This window comes from Rhipicephalus sanguineus, chromosome 8 (genome assembly GCF_013339695.2).
Source record: "Rhipicephalus sanguineus isolate Rsan-2018 chromosome 8, BIME_Rsan_1.4, whole genome shotgun sequence".
NCBI lineage: Eukaryota > Metazoa > Arthropoda > Arachnida > Ixodida > Ixodidae > Rhipicephalus > Rhipicephalus sanguineus.
In genome coordinates, this window is record NC_051183.1 from 32,708,415 (window position 1) to 32,727,318 (window position 18,904).

The window sequence follows — 18,904 nt, forward strand, 5'->3', positions numbered from 1 at the left end:
ACCTTTCTTGTGCATTTCTTGTCCTTTGAATGCCTTCATGAAATTTCGCGTGTGTACAGTGTGAATATGTGCATAAACATGTACACATACGCCCTCCTTGTCCATAAAATGTTTCCTCGCATTCACTGGGCTATTGTCTCTAGAAAACTTGCTTCACAGACCTTGCTACCGCCACTGCAACAGTAACATTCATCCCACCTTCAAAACAACACTTTAATGATAATGTACCTATTGACAATGCATATTTACATCATTATGAACACAACATTATGAGAGTTAGTTGGCATGCTTTTCATGAAACCTGGATTATTGTGAAACAATGCACGAATTTCAGTATAGACATACAAAATATGGTTCTTACAGGAAGTCTTATGGGTGCTTGCTTTCTGTGAAGTTCAATCATGCTGTTCCCAATGAGTGGTGTGTGATGTGCAAATTGCAGATACCTTAACGCAGCACAGGTTTTAGGGTGTCTATCAAGATGTCTTGGGTGTATTCATAAAATTTTGCATGTATGCCCGCATCTTAGTATACTATAGCACACATGTATATGCCATATACGGTAGACACTCAGTAAATGGAAATCTCTTAAACAGAACTGCTGCTTAAACGAAACAACTGCCTCTAATACGATTATAGTTTCGTACTTGAATTCTGGTCCCCGCAGCAGTAGGAAATCCTGTTTAAGCACTACATACTGTCGCAGTCCCTTCAGGTTTCATGTAATGAGCGTCTACTGTATTACACATGAAGTAGTCTCATCTGCTTTTGTAAGTCATACGACAAGTGCTGTTTCAGTATCCGCACTCTCTGCTCCCACTTTTTTCAAAAGAAGGAATAAGCACAACGGCAATCCACCCTGTGTGCAATAACAGCCAGTGCTTCTAGCAACACAGCAAGTAAAAAAATACTTGGAATGATTTTTGGATACCAAGCTTCCACATCTCACTCAACAGCATAAGTTTAACAGCACGTTTAATAAAGCGTTACACTTTGCACAGCTTATTTGCCAAAAACAAAGCGCACTGTTTCTTTGAAAAGCCACAGTAGCCCACCGCATTCGCACTGAAGTTGCTTTATTTAGATTGTGAATAAAACAAGAGTAAAAGAAAAAATTTTTCATTGCAAATGAAAGTGGTTTTTCAAAATGTGCTGTATGGAACTTATATTGAAAACATCAAGTAACTAGTTTTAATCATTCCGTTATTAAGCACACCAAAAATACTGAAGGTTTCTATAGGTGGCATCAAACAATATGTGCCTACTACAAGTTTTATCAATGCACAGAAGTATGTTCTTATTTAAGCTTGCTTCACGTTGCCTGTGAAACCTATAAATTATGAGTCACATCTACAGTGCATCACGGAGATGGCGGTTCTGTTTTCACAGTGACGTTATCCCATTGGCTGACAGTGCTAGTAACAACAGGTGGAGGTGGCTGCAAAGTTTGTTCGTCACTGTCATCAGCGTCCACCTCACACTTCATGACAAAGTCATCACAGTGTTCTTCAAAGTCATCGCAGTGTTCTTCAAAGTCATCGCAGTGTTCTTCAAAGTCATCACAGTGTTCTTCTTCTTGCGGTGAAAGAGGTTCCTGCTTTGGAACAACAAGAGGATCATACATGACATCTTCAGCATCACTGTCGACTTCTTGCTTGATTATCGTGACAGTGAAGCCGGGCGACTGTGCGGATGCCGGCGCACCCATGGGTTCAGTCATGGATTCTGGTTGGGGTGAAGGCGCAGCGTTTGACCGACGAGTGCCGATGACTTTGCCACGATTTGCCTTACTGTAGCCGTACGTGCCATGAAGGTGTCGCAAGTGCTCTGGTGACCGCGCGCCTTCGCCGTCACCATCTGGGTTCCCTTCGGACAGCAGTTTCTGGAAGTCCCGCGTAGCGGTGCTTGAACCCTACAACAGAAATGAGGATCGCACCTGCGTGTTACCGGAAAGAACCGAGTGTGTTATGCACAGTCGAGTGCTGTTGATGCCCGGCAACATTAAAGGGACACTAAAACGGAAAAGATTTTTCTAATATTAGTAAATTACTCTTTCACAATTCCAAAATTACCTCACTTGCCGTGAGAGAACACTTGGTAAGCTAGAAAACGCGCAAAAAAGAAAATGCAGTTGGCAACGTCACCTTGAAATTGCCGCACCAAGCGCCATGACGTCGCAGATTTTGACCACGTATACTAGGTCCAAAGTAATTCCTAATCAGTAAAAATAAAGCGCATTGTCCTCTGAGAGGGACATACACTTAAAATACCATGTTTCAAGAAATTTCATTCAAGCAACATCACTAATATACGAAAAATACACTTTGAAATTCGTGATGTCACAGGCGGAGATTTTGGTGCGAAATGTAAATATAAATCTTTGACCTTGATTTTATTCTCTAATAAACCTATGGCGGTGAAATTAATGATATTAAAGTTCTCAGAGTACAATTTATCGATCTAAATGGATCCACTGTTTCACTTTGATGTCCCTTTAAAGACAGACCCTGCTTTAGATACATATTTGTTTTATATTTGAGCAGATTTTTACGAAACTTTCACAGCTTATGTATCTGTATATCCCGATCTTAAATGTGCAATTATTTTCCTAGTAAAGTATGCACTTTTTTAAAAAAATCACAGCATATCCACGGAGTGAATGATGATGAGTGGGCGAAGCTGCGGAGGTTCATCGGTAAACCGTGAATCTTCCGTGAATTCTGCCCAGTACATCATCACCGACGTGAGATCGAGCGCGTTTATACTAAAGGTTCGATGAGAGTTATGACGACTTGCAGCTCACTTTAATTTTACATGTACGCTGTGAATTTTCATTGTTTAGAAAACCATTGCTTTAGAAAACATCTGGAGTCTTTCGTTAAGCAGCTGGTGTCTTTTCGTTTTGCTTTAGAAACATCTGGCGTCTTTTCGTTTTGCTTTTAGAAAACATCTGGCGTCTTTCGTTGGTTTATTCCATCAATCAACGGCGTTTTGAACAAAATTTTTATTGTTTAATCACGCACAGGAGAAATCTCACCATGCACTACCTTGGAGGTAAACAATGGCTGCTAATGGGAATGAGAGACAGAAGAAGTCGGCTTTTAGCTAACACTTACACTTCTACTTCTACTAACATTTCCTACTGGAACATGCCAATGGCTGCTAATGGGGAATGAGAGACAAGAATTTGGCTTTTAGTTAACGCGCACGCTGCGAATTTTTTATTGTTCAACAACGCACAGGAGAAACCTCCCACCGGCACCACCTTGGAGGTCAAGATCTGGTACTAGCGTTAAGACTGGTTACGCACTACGACGGGGACGAACGGGTGCCGCTTTAAGGAGCTTCGCCCCTAATATCAAACATTCGATGTACCTGGTTAGGAAGGAAGGTTTACTTCTAAACTGTTAGTGTTACAAACCAAATCATCACATCACAATTACCTGGAATGAATACTGTATGCCGTAAAACCAAGAATGGATGTTCTAGGCCCATTTGAACAAAAGTCATGGTACGCTGAACTTTCGCGAAGAAAATTCCCAGCTTGACATCGCCTCAGTCACAAATATTCAATGTACTATAACTTTTATTCAAATGGGTTTAGAACATCCATTTTCATATTAGTGCATATGGTATTTCAGGTTATTGTGGTATGCTGATTTGCTTTATAACTCTGTTTAGATACAAGCCTTGCTCCTAACAATACAAAAGCTATTTAATATTTTTAGATCACTAACGGCATCTTTGAAATCAGTGCCTAAAAAAATTTGGCGAAGCGTGCACTAAGCTGTGCAAGGCTTGAAACAACAAAACTGGACAATTCTGAAGTCTAATCTGGTTGCTTCTAGGTTGTTGCTAGACTTTAGCTAGGTTAGTCCCTACACTGATGTCCAAACTCCTGAACCGAGCGTTCGCACCTCTCATAGATCTACGGGCACGTTGTTGTTGGCGTAGGGCTTCCATTGCTTTGGGCTCCCCTCGCAGCCGCCGTTGCTATTCCCATTCCCTGGTACGGCAGCTTCGCACTAGTCGTGCCAAGCCTTTCTGTCTTTTTGTCTTTATTCCCATTATTTCTCTCTCTCTTTCTTTCCAACGCTTTCTCTCTCTGTCTCTCTTAGTGAACCAGTGGCGAGTAGTGGAATTTCTTCCTCTTCACCCTCCTCCTCACTATCACATCTCTCCTCCTCACCCTCACTTCTGTTTCCCACCCCCTTGCTACACTATAATATACAAGGCTATGCTATGCTCTGCTAGCATGCCTGGATAGCCGAGTGGTTCGTACGCTCGCCTTCGAATCGAGGGTACATGAGTTCGAATCCCGCCTCGTGAAGAATTTTGCTGTAATCGACACTTTGTTAAAAGCCAAGAGACTCTCAAAATGCTCGGTAATGCGAACGCTTAGTCTAAGCACAACAGAGCTTCTGAAACACTTACTTATACTTGTAACGTTTACCCTATACCGTTCGTACAGATGAGTCAACGAGAAAAGATGAGAACTTTCTTATAACCTGCGTTACATTAAACCTGCCCTTCATTAACTCCTAACAGCTATAGTAAGGCAGGATTCACTTTCTAAGAGCACTGGGAGCCATAAAACGTATACTGACACACACAGCCATGCTTGATAGTGATGTTCAGCTGCAGCAAAACACTTTTATACCCACAAGCAGTTGTTTCGTGTGTCTTATCATTACGTGATAAGAGTTAGCACCACAAATGTGTACTCAAATGTAGGAATGGGCGAATATTAAAGTATTCGAATTCACTTTGATACGAATTTAGATTATTCGAAATTTCAAAGTATTCAAAATGAACGAATATATGTATATATTTGACCACACATAACTCCCTGTAAAGGTGGTTTCGCTGCAGCATCTGGTTGCTGTGCCGTGAAACCACCCATACAGGGGAAATCTTCACTGCCGCGAAGCCACACTTAAAGGTTAAATGTACGTATTTTCTTTAAGTTTAAAAGCGTGTCATATGGGCTTATATGCGCTAAGTCTAGTAATTTTTAAAGTGTAACGTATTGTATCACTTATAACTTGCACCCTATTGCTATTCAAAGCTTGATACTATTCAAGGCTGCTTCATTTCAAACCAAAAAAGTGACATTCACTCATACCTAGTTCCAATCCTTAAAAATATTGTGCAAGGGTCATGACGAAAATGCTCATTTTTCTTAATAATATGTGGTGAGTACTATTCGAAGTATTCGATTCGAAATTATTCGACCAAATCACTATTCACTTCGAACCTCAAATTTACTATATTCGTCCATCCCTACTCAAAGGGATGAGCGACGTTCTCAGGGCTTTATGCCTCTACAGGTGAACAGTCCAACATGTGTATTTTGGTGTAAGTGCATGCGCCTCTGTGGGACAAGAAAATGAAACTGAGTAAAGCAATTTTGTTAGAACAAGGAGCTACTGCACTGACATTGCTTTCACAGTGGACATAGTTCAAGAGAGCATTCGCTGCGGGTTCGACCTCGCCCACGGCGGCCATATATCGGCATGGGTGCAATGCAATACAGTAATGCACGTGCAGCATGCAGTGGGTGCATAATTAAGAACATCAGGTCATCACAAATGTATTTGGAGTAGTACACTATGGAATGCCACATATGAGGATCATGGTTTTGGCATCTAAAATATCAGATTTAACTAATTTTAAAATAAAAAGATTATTTTCTGTGACACACAATGTGGTCCTAGTTCAACGTCTAATTGTCTTTTGCAGGCCTCCTTAAAGGGAAGCTGAAGCACTCTAAAAAAAAAAGTGGGTAATCACAATTTGATCCCTGCTGAATTCGAAAACCGATGTGAGAGTTCTCAAAAGTTTACCCAAATAGCATTTTTTGGCAAAAAACAGTAGCCGCAGCGGTAGGGCTTGAGATGCTAAGCAAACGTGGTGACGTCATCTTCAGTATGCCACGTCATCTGCAACAGCAGCACTGATAAAGTGTGGCCTCCGTGATTGGCTCAAGCAACAGCGCACAGACAAAGCTAGTCACGGAGGCCACGGTTGAATATAAGAGACGATTGTTCACATCGTGCTTGATTATTCGTTGTTATGGCAGATATTGTAATCCAGCTGCAGAACTTTCAGCATCTTTATACTTACTTGAGCCTTGGATGCATAAACAGCACTCTCGCTGTTCCGATCAGCGAGCAGCGGGAACCTTCCGCCGGAGTGCAGTGCAGTTCCGCAAAGGTACTGAAGATGACGTAGTTCAGGTTAGTTCGCTTCCACGCCCACACTCTCAGCGAGCTCGCGTGGGGGGAGCAAGACAAAATTTTCTTACTCGTATTTTAAAGCTCCTGCTGCAACAACCGCGGAAAGAATTATGACATCGTCGAGAGTGATGTCGGTCCTTGATAGCCTCGAAGTTTTGCCGAATTCCAAAAGCACTTCAGCTCCCCTTTAATACAGGCATGGAGACAACCACTCAAGATGGCATTCAAAAACCTGAACCGATTGCCAAGTGCAAACGTCACACAACTGTTACTACAGAAGTGCTTGAATAAAGGAAGGGGAATTTTTTTCAAGGGGCTTGTTTCGAGGGTTCTTTGTTAAACACAACCAAATGAATCTGACAGAAAATTAGATAGAAGGAAATTGGTATCCACAACCTTCGAATTATGTGTCGTAGCTCAATTGGTAGATCACTGAATGTGGAATTTGAAGGTCGTGGGATCGGATCGCACCGAAATGGTTCATTTTAGATGAGAAGCAGTTTTTGCTCGGGGCTGTGTCCAGCAGTGGTGGCGTCCGCGCTCCACTGCGCATTGTCTTTTACACAGGTGTTTGGTCGCCTTCCCTCCTCTCCTCCCCCGCACTGCAGCCACGGCGTAGCCTCTCCTCCCACGTGATGCAGCCGCGCCGCAGCCAAATACAGCCTGTAACCCACTCTCTCCTCTCCCTGCCCCATTTCATGTGTATATAAGCGCGTGCGCTCGGTTGGCTTTCGTCACTCTCGCTATGCTCCCGTTCAGACGAGTTGTAACGTCAACGTCGGCGCCACTTTTCACTCGGCGCTAACGGAAAGCAACGCACAAACACACCGTAATGATAACACAAACACTAAATACAAACCTCACACACTAACGTAAGCACCGAGTGAACATAACGGAAACGTGGTGTGCGCCCCCAATGCTGCTTCGCATCCCTTTAAATTCATTTCAATTTACGTGCTAATTACTTCACTACAGTTAAAGACAACAATTAATGTCCCCTAATGCTTTCCTTGGCCTAATTGTCGTTGGATTCACAGGAGCTTGGAACACACTGAGCAGCAAAAACCAGCACTTGGTGATTAATAGCGGTAAAAAGGCAGGCTCTCTAACGCTGTCAGACTTACCTTGTCAGCCTGACGTCTGTGGTTGACTTGCGTCATTGCATCAGTACCATTTGTGGTTGACATGAATGTCATCAGTGACCCCTTTCCAAGCGAGCGCAATGTTTGCGAGGACTGAAGGAGAGGGGGAAGGGGGGGTGCAAGCGGAAAGTACAGTTAGAACCTGCTAGAAGTCATCTGCGATGATTATAAGCAAGAACAAAGTCTGCTGTTTTCAATACTGCATTATAGCAAAACCGCAAATGGTGGTAGACTGGACTGATTGGCAATTTCCTTATCCCCTTCAGGCGTGAATTATGTTAGACCGTCTGCAAATGTGTTACATTCACTCAACATAATAATAAGGAGCTCGATATTACACAATGAAAAAAATATAATGAAGTAATATGTGCTTTTGTGCAAGGCATAGTAATTAATCCTAATTTGTGTCTAATTAAATACTACAGTAGACTCAGCAAAGGGAAATGCTGCTTCAATGGAACAACTGCCTCTGATATAGTTTGTTTCGAATCTGGATTCAGAACCCGTGTTGACCTCTCGGTAAACAGAACTCTTGTTAAACAGAACATATTTTCCTTGTCCCTTCAGGCGCCGTTTAATGAGTCTACTGTGTTTAACTATTCTGCAGTCAGTCATGTTCCATTTTTCCACAAAGAGAATCATATCGTAGTCTAGAAATACATACGCAATGTGTTTTTGGCTGCATTCACTCAGAGCAAAGAAAAATAATGCTTTTGATGCTGTTCTTGGAACAAGACAAGTCGAACATTGTAGTGCCTTCACTGATGTAGTCCACTGCAGTTATACGCAGCACAGTGAGGTTAAAGGAAGATACATTCATTATGCAGCAGGTTCAATACATCCTATGTGCGAAGTATCTTGCTCTGCCTAGGCCAGTAGTCCAAAAACTCGCAAAAAAGGGGTTGCGTCCACATATGTGGACGTTGCACCTTGAGGGGTTATGCTATAAGAGTACATAGGTTCGATCCATACAACAGGACAAGAGAGACATGGATGAACACCATCTTGACGTAGTTGGAGAAGTTAACGCTCACCACTGTCTTTCTGTTCCACTATTTGCACTTTAGCAACACAGCAAATTCGGATAGTTGATGTACGGACGGGTCCACTGTTAAAGGGAACACTTGCGTTTCGGGTATGTCCGGATATCGCTCTCCTACAAAAGCATAATGGCTTAGATTTGGATAACACTACTGGTGGTTGACAGCTCCGAATCCTTATGATAGACTAGTAACGTGCACAAACAATCTTTCCGCATCCACTAGCCGTTAGGAAGCCAACAAAATGAAAGTTGCTCATTTGAGTGTTCCCTTCAACAGTGGATTGTACTGTACATTTATGACTATACACTGAGTATTGCACTGGTGAAACAACAAAATAACCAACAAAAAATAGACGTATGCGGTGCCACTTGCGTCTTCATTTTGTTGTTGGTTATCTGTTCCGCCACTGTAAAACTAAGCACAAAGCACAATGCAGCATAAGCGAACTTATGTCGCGTCATGCACGCAAAAGGCCCAGTGATTGAGCAGTTCAAGCAGTCATAATTACATGTCGTGGAAAATGGGCCCCTAAAACTTTTGTGGCTGATTCTACGTTCACTTCTGTTGAAACAATTATCTCATTGTCTTATAGCTGCCCAGTAATGCCCCTTTAGATCAGTTTAGCCGAGAAAATGCTGCCCCAAATGCCAAATGTAGAACACATCTCGGCAACGACAGCAATATTAGGTTTGAAGAAATAAGTCTTCACTCGTATCAGTTACTGCTATCGTTAGCATTCTATGGCTGCAATTAGCATTGAGAAAATAATTAAAACCCTTGCAGGCATTTTCGGTCACTGTGGATCCTGTGTGAGGAAGATATCTTTTTATGGTGTTTTCCATGCATCCTTTTTAATGGGTACCGACAGGAAAATTTTCAGCTGTCGCTTTTTTGCATCAAATGAAAGGCCAAGCTCTCAAGAGCCTAAAAAATGTACTGGTAAACATGAGTGCACCCTGAAAAAGTAATGACAGTATGTTTTTAAAAGCTAGTTTCTGTTCCTTTTTGGTCATGTTCTCGTGGTCATGTTTCGACGGCCGTTCCGCAACATGACTCTATTGGCGACACACAAGCGGCTGTTTTGAATGTTTTGGCACCTAACGTCATCACAACTAGTCATACTTGTGCAAGATGTCACCAGAATTGAGACTGTAGCCTGATGTCAAAATAGTGTCGATGTCAGTAGGCGCACCATAAAAAAATCTAAAGACTTTAATGTCACTCTAAAGTATCTTATCGACATTGACTGACCTTCACATTGGCCCAGAGCCATCTCTGTAGATGGGAGGCACAGTAAACTTCCCTCCGAAAATCGGTGTCAGTACCCCTTTAACCACAGAGCAAGAGCGCAAATAACGCGTAAAAGTTGTCAAAAAAATACTTACCACAGCACGCAGATCTGCTGGCGGAGGCTTTGATTTCTTCGTGCTCGTGCCGCCCCCGGCTTTGCCTGTCTCCTTCGTGGTGGTCACTGGAGCTGTGATGCTGATATTGCCTACATTGGCCTTTGTATTCGCTGTGGGAAATCCTCCATGAGTAATTTTGCGCTGCAAAATAAAAAGAGGTAAAGCCCTGTAGGGTCACCCCGACTGCAAAGCAGAGAAACCCTAATTTAAGACTAGAACACTTCCACAGCAAGGTCGATAACGAGACTAATCGGCCCGATTCTACTAAACACCAATCTAAGGAAACATAAGAACAACTTAAAGGGCCCCTAAACCACCTCTGATACCAAGGCGTTGGACTCGGCTAGTTGGTACATAGTCACAAAGGATAAAAACCAGCGGAAAACACAGGACACAGCGAAAAGAAGTCGACGGGACAGGCTGGCACTTACAACTGAACAGAGAACCTCGTTTGAAAGGCTTATTTAAACCCAGCGGCAACCACTCTGCACACGTGTGAGCAATTATTTTTCGTTTTAGGCGAAGCATGGTTGCTCACACATGCGCAGAGTGGTTGCCGCTGGGTTTAAATAAGCCTTTCAAACGAGGTTCTCTGTTCAGTTGTAAGTGCCAGCCTGTCCCGTCGACTTCTTTTCGCTGTGTCCCATGTTTTCCGCTGGTTTTTATCCTTTGTCACCTCTGATAATTTTCCAACGTTTCAAGCAAACGCATGCGTCGAGTTCAGAATGCGGTCACGATCAACAATGCCAAACACGGCAGCGCTACGGGCTGCGGGTGTGCCACAAGTTGCAAGAAACAATTCCTTCTCCTCTCCGGGCCTTTTGGTAATCCTCAGCATTCACCGTGATGTCAACAATGTTGCCTGCTCATGGCATCCCCAAAAAGAACCTCTTTGTCTGCTCGCAGCTACGCGCACTCACCGCTCTTCCTCCTCGCACGGTGACGAGGAGCATTCGGCCACAAAGAGCGATGAGCCGACGAGTGAAGCATAGCGAAGGAAAGAGTGAAACGAGCGAGGGCCTCCTTCGGGTCATCAAATGCGTGCAACTCGGCAATTACAGCACTGTTTCGAAAAATTCTCATGGCCATGTGTTCGTTGTGGACTCGTGCACAACTGCAACATCACAACTAAATTATGACTTCTGGGTGGTTTAGGGGCCCTTTAAGGAGGAACATGGCACTTTAAAACTTTTTTTTTCTTGATCATTTTTTAATGAAACTTGCCGAGTTTACGCATATTTGTGTGCTCCTTTCAAGTACGCATTTGTTTTTTCTATAATCAAACCTAGTTTTTAAAACATAAGAATAGCGATGTGGGCGAGTTGGCTTCGTGGTGACGATGAGCAGCGCGAAGCAGTGAACTGCAGAAATATGTACAGGTAAGGGAGGACCGAGGAAGTGAAAGAATGACAAACACAAGCGCTGACTTTTTCTGCATGTGCCTTTTGGGGAGCAAGATTTTTTTTCCTAAACTGAGAGAGTTGCAAAGTAAATCAGCCTATCACAATAATCTGGAACATGAACTCTGTGCAGTAGAAGAAGAATGGATGTTGTAAACCCATTTGCACAAAACTTGTGGCACGTTGAACATTCGTGAGCGAAATCCCCGCTTGACATTCACGAATGTTCAACACACCATAACCTTTGTGCCATCAGCTACTGCTTCAAAGCGTACCATTGGCACTGATTTATTGGCGGCGATGAAGCTGCCCGTGACCTCTTTTTTTCGCCACTGTGAAGCAGGGGTATTTCATTGAGAAGCACGGGCAATGAGTAAACGGCAAGCGGACTGTGCCTAAATATCGTAGGTACAGCGCAACAAATGTAGGAGGGAAAAGACATTTGTTGTGCTGTAACTACGATATTCAACATGAACCAACTCGCCCATATCAAGCTCTTGTTGAAGTGTGGCTACTGACTCGGATGCACACTCGCAAGCAGCACCGGACTGTATAAGACGCCGTAATAGTGCGCGCATTTGGTGTTTAGGGAATGAGATGCAAATCGCAGAACATGCTCCAAACATCTTGCATCAGTATATCAGTACAACTTGCGAAGGTTGGCAGAAACTTTGGAAACATGATCATGATAAGAGACACACACAGGCACTTTCATTATAGGGCCTCGTCACAGTTTGCGTAAGAGTGGAACACCTAGGCATGTGCTAACAAATTGGCATTGAGATACGGAAATTCCTTCCTTCTTCAAGACAGTGAACGCCTGCTATCACAAGCTTTTCCTAGCTTGTCAATAGTTGTGGATTTAATAACGGAACTTGTGATTTCATTTTTGTGCCTGTGCACAATGAAACAGTAGTATTGAAACAGTGAAGAACCACACCTGCCTCAATGCGCAGCTATGCAGCTGTCATGCCCTTCATATTGTTGCACTGCTCTGCAAGATTACGTCTGAGACACCACACTGTTCGCTTGACGTAGTGTTTACCACATGAGGGTGGTATCTAGTAGACGTAAATCTAAATTGTCACTTGGCTTCTCTGAAGCACGGCTGAAAGTAGCACTCATGTACAGTACTCACGCATTGAAATGCAACAATTTAGGCCTACTTAAAGGGGGTACTGACACAATATTTCGCTGCCGAGATGGCCTGCGGGATCGATTCCGGTGAACATGCGTATATCATCTGTAAAATACCAACAGCGAATATAGCTTGTAAGTTATTTTAAATGAATTATGAAGTTTGCGTGCAATCGACACCCTCGCTGCTACTGGCACCCTAAAAGGGGACCCTTGGGGACCCCCTGCTTCCCTCACGTGACCACGCTGCAACAAGTTATGATGACATCATAGCCGTCATGTTTTTTGCCACGTTTGCTCCAGCAGCCTACTTATCGGCGGCTGCTCGCGAACCGTGCGGAAGTGCGTCACAGTTCTGTGTGCTGATGTGATCGAGCGCTGCACCCGCTAGGTGGTGATAGTTGCACCCGGAGGCTTGTTGTTTCTGAAACCGAAACTGACACTGATCGGTAATGAGGAGCCTGTAATTAACTATCTGTCGCGCGCTGCAGCAAACGATGTGCCGTGTTATGACTAACAGGCCCCCAGAAACACATTGAAGCAAAAAAACGCGAGGCCAAAATTTTTGTGTCAGTACCCCTTTAATGCTCATACTTTCGTTTCCAGCGTTGACAGTTCGTGTCGTATTGGTGTAATAATGGCTCAAATACTTATATCAGAGCCCCAATTACAGGCCAGAATCACAGGCCAGATTTACAGCGACATAAGGCGGTTATCATGAGCAATTGCTCATAGCAGTAGTTACACACTTCAATCTGTGAATACTGTATGTCAGTAAAAGGTTTCCACATTAAACACTCTGAAATAAACGTTGCATCAACAAGACAGAAAGCAAACCCTTGCATGTGGCTTTACAATACTGCTTTTTGCATGCATCTCATAAAGGCGAACATACTGCCTTCGACTGTACCCTGGCGGCACGTTGCGCTTCTTTGGAGGGTTGAAGTACAAGTCTTCGGACATGAAAAATGCCCCCGGTGCTTTCTGCTGGCCCTCCTTTGACTTGGAAGTGCCGGGCCCGCGCTTTGAGCCGCATGCTTCCCACCACCGGATGCGAGTCCGGCGTTTCGGGAGCCAGCCCGAGGCGCCTCTGTTCGGCGTCTATTTCGCTGGCGCTCCTTATGACATCGTACAGGATGGCCCAACGTATGTGGTACTTGTACACTATCTCAGCCTTGCTGAGCTTGCCCGCGCGCACGTCGGCGAGTATCTCCACTTTCTTGGCATGCGGGAGAAGCAGCTCAGGCGGACACGGGTTGGCACTCTCCTGCGAAGTCGCGTTCGCCGGGGCGGTTTGTGTGGTTGGTTCGATTGCAGCAGCCGCTGCAGGATTACTCGGTGTCACGAGCATCTGGTGCTGTTCTTTAGATTTGGTGGCGGACGACGTGTCCTCGCTGATTTCACCGTCATCAGGCAGTTGAAGTCAGACTCGTGCATTCACTTTGGGTAGATTTGGCGGCGGAGATGGTATCCTGAACAACATCGGGCAGCTCCAGCAGGTGCACCTCCACCAGATCGGTAGGCGACATCCCCAGGCTTGCAACCGCACTGGCATTCAAGATGCTAGCAGAGGTTGAGTTGTTCATGACGTTGACAACTGTGCTGTGCTCTTTTGCGGTGGGCATCTGCGAGCGAAAGACGCAACAGTCAGCACCGGATGCACGATATGCCTTTGAAGATGAGCGAAACGTGCAAGTACCGACAGAAAGTGACACATCAAAAAAGTCACAGTTTCACCGCAATGGCGAATACAATAGAACAAATTGGAATGTTACGCGAAGTAAGGCTAGAACCTCACAGCTTTAAGAAAAGCGGCAAATGTGGCGACTAAGTGACCTTCGTGGTGTCTATGGCTTGAACGAAAGCCTGAATGAAAGCTTTTCAATGAGAGTACAACATGTGCAAGCCTATAAGCCATCTTCTGATCACCTCTAGAGATACAGGCCGCACTCGGTCAGTCCACACTCGGTCAGCCCGCACTCGCACTCGGTCAGTCAAAGCCCTCATTTACTGCCAGAGCCCGCAGGCCCCGTTCCAGCTCCTCTCTCCATGCACGTTTTATGCAACGGAAACTGCTAGCTCGTCTCATTCCTGCTTTAGCTGCTTTCGTTGGCAGCACTCGCACACTTTAATTCGCACATAAAACATACGATGCACAAGTCAATTTCATCGATTTGGACTTCATACGGAACATTACGGTGATGGCAGAAATGTGCCTTTAGTGTCCATATACTTGCTATCATAATAACACTATGTTATAATCCTTGCTAGATTGTGATGCCTGCTGTAGTATAGAGGACTAGCAGTAGAGTAATGATGCTCCTGCAGTAAACTTGAGTACCATCTGAAGTGCCAGTGTTTCAAGTTGTGGTAGTGTGAATGCATGGGCTACGTGGGTGATCGCGCGCAGAGTATTCACGAAGCTTGCGCTTTACAGACATGCATGTGTACTAGGTCAGTTCATCACTCGTTTTCCGGAGATTTACTAAACATTATCAGCCCATTCATTTTGAATAGATGACAATGTCCCATTCCGGCCCTGACATGCCACCCCTGATTCCATTACATTAACAAAAATTGCACACTCCTTTCTTTTGTGCCTCTGGTTCCTGAAAGTGTGTTTAATAATAATATCTGCAGTTTAACGTCCCAAAATGAAAGTGTGTTTAATGAATAAACAAAGAGTGCTATATTATGTGCAGAGTGAGACTTTCATCATGTTGCTACTTGTCCTAGCTTTGATGCATTGTTGCATGCTACAAACGAGGCACAGCAATGCCTCAACCTGTTTTAAAGTTATAAAACCAGATATTAGAGAATATACGAAGATCAAGCAGGAGTTGAATATAGAAGTTAAAATAGGCTACTATAGGTGACATCAGTTATTTCGACCTTCACGGGACTTACAAAATTGGTCGAACTAACCAGCAGGTTGAAGCAGGGAAAAAAAGCATTGTTAACTATGCTGGCAGAATTTGCCGCCGATTTTAACGTACCTAAAGTCGAAGATCTTTTACGAACGCATCAAAGTACAAAACCAACATAAGCATGACAAAGGAGTGCCTAAACTACGTACAAATTGAAAGCATATCTGATACTTCAGCGTGAAAAACGTAGCATACCTTCAAGTCCTGACAACAAAAAAAAGGACAAAAGCTCATCTTCGCAGAACGAAACTTTATTCTCTTACTGTACATCATCATCACTCCTAGGCTGTATTTCATCATTATGAAGAACTACTACCATATGTCATCCTCCAAACAGTTGATAGCATGTCTGACGCACTGCACTTACTAAGCGACTCAAAATTGCAAATGGGATGGTGACCCACACCTAGGCTAACCACTTTGCTAGTCCATCCTGTGATGCAAATGATTCTCCGGAATGCTGAGAACATGTCACACGACTCGTTGCCACTACTATAATGAGCAAGATAAGTTTTCATTTGAATGCGCACTCGTCGTGAGACTGAAAGCAATTTCTGTATGGTCTCTTGTTATGTGCGAACAGATGCTGTCGCCATTTTGAAATAGGGAGGTTTGGGAATGGGCCAACTTACAATTCACGTTGAAAGAGCACAATAAGGAGACCAAAGGATGTACAAAAAGACGGACATGCCGATCTTCAATAGAAATTTATTATCAAAGAGCATGTAATATGAAACACCTATAAACTAAGCAGACAGACAGTGAAACCAAAGAAGTTATAGGGGAAATTATTAGTAGTCTTAACATTAGTGCAGTAATTATGATTAAATCTGAAGAAATTAGAGTGGATGAAAAGACACTTGCTGCTGGTAGGAATCAAACCTACAACATTAGGATAATGTGTCTGATGCTGTGCCATTTGAGCTGCGGCAATGGTAGAGCCCTGGACGCATTATCCGACGATTGCACATTCGATCCCTACCGGCAGCAACTTGACTACAATTACGCTACAGTTAAAAGACTACAAATAATTCCCTTGGCTTCATTGTCTGTGGGTTTCATTAGGCTGTGTTTAACAAAGAAAAACACACCCTTGATCCATTACCTTTCTTTCATTCACCCACAATATCAAGAATGACATTATACAAGTTAAACCATAACACAGTTACCTTATCAGTGATAAAATATGTCCCGATGAAGACTTGCAGCGCATTTCCAATATACGACATCGCTTTTGCATACATGGAAAGATGCAGCTACCTTTTGCAATGGCGGTAGCTTCTCATTTCCCATTTTCATTTTCATAATTCTCATTTTGTTGCTAAAGTTCTCGGACACAAGCCATTGTTGTTTTCTTCTTAAAATTTCGAGGTGCAACCGCAAACCCTACACTGGACAGCCAGGGAGCCTTCGCTCCTCTTCTGCACTTTTAAATTTCATCCCTTTACGTTAGCTCCTATTGTTTATTTCTTGTACTGTTGCAACAACTTGTGATGGCAACAATACTGGCCAGGCTGGTTCTGACAATAGGGAGTTGCTAATGGAGTTTGGCGTTGGTTTCATATCCCCTTCAGGCGCGAATTATGATGGACTGCTTGCCAAGAGCGCCAAATTCGCACAACATAATTCCAAGGCACACTATATTAAATTCGAAGAAAGAAAATGAAGTAATACAGTAGAAACCCTCAATAACGAAACCGCCAAGGAAGCGACTTTTGTTCGTTGTCGTGAGAATTTCCTTGGAGCGGAAATAGAAAAATACGCACACCAGTTACTTCGCACAAGCCAAAATTTATTTAAAGAAGTTGCTGATCGTGCTCTGTTTCACGTCCATTTGAAGGAGCTTGACAGCTCGAGCATTGCAGCTTAGTAAGCTTGGCATAGTTTCGTCGTCGTAGTGGGCGCCGAGGAAAGTGCAGATGATGTCAAAAGCATCAAGAACTCTGCGCTAACTTACTTGCCCAGCTTGTATTTTGTTGCTTTCCTCACTCTCGTAACCACTCGCATATTCTTTGCACACGCTTTTGATGATATTGTCGTCGCTGAACTCTTCATGCACGATCAGGTCGGTGTCAGCCCACAAAAAGTCGTGCAGTTCAACAGCGCCTGGTATCGCCCCATCAACACGGCAAAGCGAGTCTCATACTTCAGCCAGTGGCTGCAGGTCATCGCTGCTTCCAGAAGGAACTCCCGCTTCTGTCTCTGGTATTTTCAAACTTCTGGCATTTTCGACTAGCTCAAGGGTTGAAAAAAATGTTACAGATCACTCCATGAAACTTTCGTCACTGGGGGAGTACTTTTTAAAATCTCCTTGCTGTCGAGAGGGGACAAATGCATTGAACTCTATGGACGCTCGCCGGAGACACCAGATTTCTTCGTTGCCGCGAGGATTTCGTTCTTGAGGGCTTTCGTTATTGAAGGGTTCAACTGTATGTTGTTTTGTGTGAGTTTCAGTAATTAATAGTAATTAGCACATATATATTTGATTATTCTGCAGCCAGGAATGGACCATTTTTATACAAAAAGAATCAACTTGTAGGCTCACAGAAAGAAAATGAAGTAATATGTTGTTTTGTTCGAGTTTCAGTAATGAATAGTAATTAGCAAATATATAATATCGGTAACTAATAGTAATTAGCACATATACAGGGTGTTTCAAGAAATGTGTCCAACCTTCTAAAAAATCAGGAAAATGCTGATATTTGCTCGGGGCTTTCAGAATTGCTTTTTCTGTAGTGGCAGGAATCTTAAGGTAGTTAAGAAAATCATTTAGGACAGTAATTAAGAAAGTTACACTATTTAACTTTTTAATTAGTGGAGTTAGATGATAGTGTCAAATGGGAGAATCGAAGTTCTTCATGCGAGGAACCCATCCGAGCTTTGAGATTTCGAAAAAGTGTTCTCTAGTAATTGTTGTGGTGTAATGAAATTCAACGAAATGCAATGGCTTTCAACAGCGAAAGCCGTCGAATTCGGTTGAATTTCTTCATTGTTTCGCAATTATTACTAGAGGCCGCTTTTTCAAAATCGCAATGTTGGGATGGGTTTCTGGCAAGAACAACTTCAATTCCCCAATTTGACACAGTCACCTAACTCCACTAATTAAAAGTTAATTAATTAACTTTCTTAATTACTGTCTCAAGTCATGTCTCTAACCATCTTAAGATGCCTAGTGCTACAGAAAAAGTCATTCACTCATTTTGGACGTCTCAGAAAAATATGGCAGTTGCGTTCTTCCATGTTTTTGTTTAGGTTTTGCCATTGAATTTGGTTGAATTTCATTACTTCGTAATTATTACTAGATGCCACTTTTTCCAAATCCCAAAGTTGGGTTGGGTTTCTGGCATGAAGAACATCAATTCTCCCATTTGACACAACCACCTAACTCCACTAATTAAAAAGTTAATGAATTTAACTTTTTTAATTATAGTCCCAAATAATTTCTTTAACCATCTTAAAATCCCTGCCACTACAGAAAAACCAATTCTGAAGGCAGCAATCAAATATCGCATTTTCCTGATTTTTTTGAGAAGATTGGACACATTTCTTGAAACACCCTGTATATTTAAATATTCTGCAACCAGGCATGCACCATTTTTACATAAAGGAT

General features: G+C 43.1%; 1 protein-coding gene across 1 annotated transcript; it reads right to left on the bottom strand.

Moving 5' to 3' along the window:
• Positions 1-1,059: 1,059 nt before the first annotated feature.
• LOC119401676 (uncharacterized) lies at positions 1,060-13,992 on the bottom strand. The gene is made up of 5 exons (XM_049418187.1): positions 13,809-13,992; positions 13,413-13,690; positions 9,810-9,971; positions 7,364-7,474; positions 1,060-1,912 (listed from the first exon to the last, which is right to left on the bottom strand). Exons 1-5 carry the CDS (start codon positions 13,990-13,992, stop codon positions 1,361-1,363), a joined length of 1,287 nt encoding a protein of 428 aa, XP_049274144.1. The 3' UTR covers positions 1,060-1,360.
• Positions 13,993-18,904: the final 4,912 nt, after the last annotated feature.

Bases quoted from the DNA above. Each gene is read 5' to 3' on its own strand.
- LOC119401676 (XM_049418187.1), bottom strand. From the start codon at position 13,992: ATGCCCACCGCAAAAGAGCACAGCACAGTTGTCAACGTCATGAACAAC. The intron at 13,691-13,808 runs GTGAATGCACGA...GTAATCCTGCAG, and splicing joins CGCCGCCAAATCTACCCAAA to CGGCTGCTGCAATCGAACCA. The intron at 9,972-13,412 runs GTGGGAAGCATG...TTTATTTTGCAG, and splicing joins CGCCGGACTCGCATCCGGTG to CGCAAAATTACTCATGGAGG.